At 44.8% G+C, this 4,590-nt stretch overlaps 1 protein-coding gene across 1 annotated transcript; it reads left to right on the top strand.

Annotated features, from left to right (window-relative positions):
- The first annotated feature begins 521 nt into the window (after nt 1-521).
- Nucleotides 522-1,451, top strand: LOC121472337 (olfactory receptor 4S1-like). Its single transcript, XM_041723610.1, has one exon. The coding sequence runs from the start codon at nt 522-524 to the stop codon at nt 1,449-1,451; it is 930 nt and encodes a 309-aa protein (XP_041579544.1).
- Nucleotides 1,452-4,590: the final 3,139 nt, after the last annotated feature.

Genomic DNA, 4,590 nt, shown 5'->3' with positions numbered 1-4,590 from the left:
GTGATGCTGTCAGAGAGCATGTAAATTCCGTGCCCTTACCACAAATCATGCCTTATGCATCTCTTCCATCTGGCTATCTGAGTTATATCTTTTTATAATAAATCTTCTTCTGAATTCTGTGAGCTGCTCTAGCAAATGAATCAAACAGAAGGAAGGGGGTCACTGGAATCTTTGATCAATAGACATTATCAGAAGCACAGTTGATGATCTGGGTTGCAACTGGCATTTGGAGTACAGAACAGTGGCCAGTCTTGTGGGCTGCACCCTTCACTGGTAGGATCTGAAACTGTCTCCAGGTACATAGTGTCAGAACTGAGTTGAATTGTAGGACACCTTGTTGGTTTCTGAGAATTGCTTTAGGTGTGGGGAACTGTTCTCCCTCAATTGTAGTTTGGTGTTAGAATCATTATTAGTCCTGAATACAGTATTCTGTTTTTCCCGATTTGGGAAACTTTCTAATGTCATATAATTTGTGTCCTTGCAGAGCCAACTACTTTGTCAGTGCTCAGGGCAGAGAAGCCATGGGAACCAAGAACAACGTGACTGAATTTGTGTTGTTCGGCCTTTTCCAGAGCAGGGAGATGCAGCTTGTGTGCTTTGTGGTCTTCTCCCTCTTTCACGTGCTCACTGTCCTGGGGAACCTTCTGGTCATCATCATCATCAATGCCAGCAAGACCCTGAATGCTCCCATGTATTTCTTCCTCAGCCACCTGTCTTTTGCGGACATGTGCTATCCATCTGCTACCACACCCAAGATGATTGCTAACAGTTTCATGGAGCGAAAGACCATCTCCTTCAATGGCTGCATGACCCAGCTCTTTTCTGCCCACTTCTTTGGTTGCACTGAGATCTTTCTCCTCACAGCTATGGCCTATGACCGCTATGTGGCCATCTGTAGGCCCCTGCACTACACGGCTATCATGGATCGGTGGAAGTGTGGTCTGCTGGCAGGGGCGTGCTGGGTGGGTGGCTTCCTGCATTCCATCCTACAGACCCTCCCCACAGTCCAGCTGCCCTTTTGTGGGCCTAATGAGATTGACAACTTCTTCTGTGATGTTCATCCCTTGCTGAAGCTGGCCTGTGCAGACACTTATGTGGTGGGGCTCATTGTGATGGTCAACAGTAGTATGATCACTTTGGTGTCCTTTATCATCCTTATCATCTCCTACGTGGTCATCTTACTGAACCTGAGAAACCAGTCATCTGAGGGCTGGCGCAAGGCTCTCTCTACATGTGGCTCACACATCATCACTGTTCTTTTGGTCCTTCTGCCCCTCATGTTCATGTATACTCGTCCCTCCAGCACCCTGGCTGCTGACAAACTTGTCATCCTCTTTAACATTGTCATGCCACCTTTTCTGAACCCTCTGATCTACACTTTGAGGAACAATGAAGTGAAAAATGCAATGAGGAAACTGTTTAGAGTAGAGGGGAGCAAGGGGGAGAAGTGACATCTAGGGAATCAAATCCAGCCTGGACCTTGGGGGACTTCCCATCCTCTTGTAACATCTCCAATTTATTGCTTGTAATGACAACCGTAAAAATAATAATAATAATGATAATAATAATAATAGTCATCATCATCAACATCATCATCTCACATACTCCTTCAACCCTTCATTCATTAAATATTGAGTGTCTGCAATGAGTGAGGCACTGGGGACACAAATAAAAGCAAGATGTAATCTTTCCCTTCAAGGGGGTTACAGTCCAGGAAGGCTCATTCAGGAAACCTCTGAGGTCTATGAATGAAGGAACAACCTGGAAAGTTGAATACATCATCTATACCATGGATAATAGTACTCGATATTTCCTTTATTGTGGCTATACAGTGCTCAATGAGATTTATTCTCTTCTCTCATGATATTCAAGGTATTTTACTCGAAGTCCTTCATTTCCAGTTCTCAGCAGGTAGATTAATAAATAAGTGTAGAGATATTATAGATTTACACAAGTCACCAAGTAAGTCGTGAGCCAGGGGAGAGCACAATCCAGTTCCCCTAAGTCAGCTATCAGGGCTCTTGTGACAACAAAACTCCTTCCACAATGATTGTGTGCAAATTAATAAGAGGAGACCTTTTGAAAATGGAGTCAAGAGGTCAGCAGGGCAGGTGCTCATGCCCTACCTACCACTGTCCTCAAATGCTGAGTCTGCAGGGAAAGACTACCTTGCTTGCCAATACTGATGTGAGAAACAAAGGGAGAAGGAAATAGATAAAATAATGTCCTCAAAACCTGCCATCCATTGACAAGTACTTGAGGGAGTATAAGAGTATAAGATTCCCTCAGGAAGCTCTCAACTGCCTTAAAGCCTTTCTAGAGGGAAAAATAACCTTGGTGTAAGATAGCAAGGCCTCTGATATTCTAGGAGTCTTCTTTGGCGCGTGAAAATCCTTGTGGAACTTCCTTATCTTTACTTCTCCCAATCCCAAAGTATATAATCAGTTGCCCCTTACAATCTTGGGGCAGCTAGAGGCCTCAGCTCTTTCTGCCTATGGTTCCTGTCCCCTTGCATTAATAAAATCACTTTTTTTTAAAACCAAAACATTTGGAGAATTCTTTCTTGGCCAGCAACTCTGGAACCCAACAAGACTACTTCAAAAACATATCAATACTACTTTACTATTCCAGTAGGAGTTAGAAAGGATTTCCATCTCCAGGGCAGCAGTTCAGGCAATGGGAAACCGTCACAGATCAGCCAATGAAAGAACCTATGCTTAGCACTCCTAGTTTACTCCAATGAACTCTGTGTGTATAATAGCCACCCCACCCATTCCTTTATAAAAGTGTTGTAATGCATAATGCTAGCCTCAGCTTTTTAGGAGTAAACCCACTTTTGCTGGCAAGAAAACTATCATTTTTATTTCAAGGTTAAAAATGGAATGAATGGACACTGAGTAGGTTGGACCAGGAAGTTTTGAAGGACCAAGGGTTCGTGGTGAGCTGTGGGGATGGAGAGCAGAGCCAGGGAAAGCAAGTTGTTAGCGCTTCTCTCTTTCTAGAGGAGCAGGGACTGTGGTCCCCAGGAATCCCCCTCTGTCTTCCTTCATTTTTGCTGCTAGAGGGAGCTAAGCTGGATGGAATTAGGAGAGCTGCTCTGGTGTCTCAATGAATGTTGGTTTGCAAACCATCCCTTGTAAATGGAGGGCAGGGAGAGAAGCAAGAAAGAGGTTGACCCCTCAGATTAGTTGGTGGCTGGTGTAATGAGCAAGGGGAGTTACCTAGGAGGCTGTCTTAAGTGGCACCCAGACCAGTAGATCTCTGCACCCACTGCCAGAATTGAAAGTTGATACAGAGACCATACTCAGGTCAGTCCAGATAGTCTGACTAATTCCTTACTCTCTCAGAGTGAATGCTTGTGATGTAGTTTGGATTAAAAGTGAGGTGTGGTGAGATGAGGTCCTGAGTCCAAAACCAAGAAATAAATCTTGAGACATCTTTCATACAAAATGGTGGTTTTATTAAGGCATGGAGACAGGACTCATGGGTGGGAGAGGCTGCTGTCCCCCTGGGTTGTGAAGGGTGGTGAATATACACTTGGTATTTGGGGGAGGTAAGGAAAAGGGAGACTTTCAAAAGAGTTTTCATGTGCTAAAGAGGACCTACAAATACTGGAGACCTGGCCATTGTCAAGCTAAGGTGGTTTTCTCTCTAGCAGGACATTAGCATTAGACAGTTGGGAGCTTCCTGGAGGAACATGACCCTCCTTTCCTTTCAAGGTTCTTTCAATGGGCTGCAGGTTATAAGGACATATAAGTGTCTCTGTTTTCTTCTGGAAGCTAGGTTATTGATAAAATGTTTTGTTCTTGTGAAACACTAAAACATTTATAAGCTGAGGGAGACTCATGTCTTGCAGGATTGTGATCTCTATAAGTTATTTATTTTTTTTCTTTTCCTTAGCTTTAGGGCAGCCAGGAGTGCCTGAGGAATGTCACACACATCCCACTTGGTGGTGGTGGTGGAGTGGGGTGGGAGTTGGGTTGCAGGGTGTCAGCTTCTGCTTTGTCCTCAGCTCTTCTTCTGTTCCTTCTTCATTTGGAAGTGACTGTGTCTGTGGGAAGGTGGGCAGATGGAACATTCCAAGGAGAGACAGCGGTGGGAAGCCTCTAATTGCCTTGATCGAGCTGGAAAGCCACCCAGTGGCCATGGCCAGTCAAGGACCTCCGACTTCCTCCTCTGACAATAGGTCATTCACTCCTGTTGGATGTCAGTTTCCACATTTAGAAGGGAGACAGTAACAATACCAGCTTCAGAAGGTTGGTCTGTAAAGTGCTGTGTCAGAGTCTGTTGTGTAGGTGGCTGCCACAGGTTCCTTATGCCCTTTTCTTCTGTCTTCCTATTCCCCATGTTGTGTTCCTACCCTTTGTCCTAAATACCAGATGGATTCATTCTCTCCTTAAATGTGTATTAATCATCTATCAGGTGGTAAGTATTTTCTTTCACTTTTGTTTTCTGTCTGGGGCACCCAGCCTTTCCCCAGAGAGGTGGCTGAGTTAGGGGACAAAAAAAGGCCACTGAGGTGAGAGTGTGGACTAGGGTGGAGCCTGGGGCAAGGTGATAGTGTTCCTGAGACATTGACTCCTAACCATG

Source organism: Vulpes lagopus, chromosome 11 (genome assembly GCF_018345385.1).
Source record: "Vulpes lagopus strain Blue_001 chromosome 11, ASM1834538v1, whole genome shotgun sequence".
In the NCBI taxonomy this organism is placed as follows: domain Eukaryota; kingdom Metazoa; phylum Chordata; class Mammalia; order Carnivora; family Canidae; genus Vulpes; species Vulpes lagopus.
Note: the sequence above shows the minus strand (reverse complement) of the source record. Positions and strands in the feature narration are given on the sequence as shown.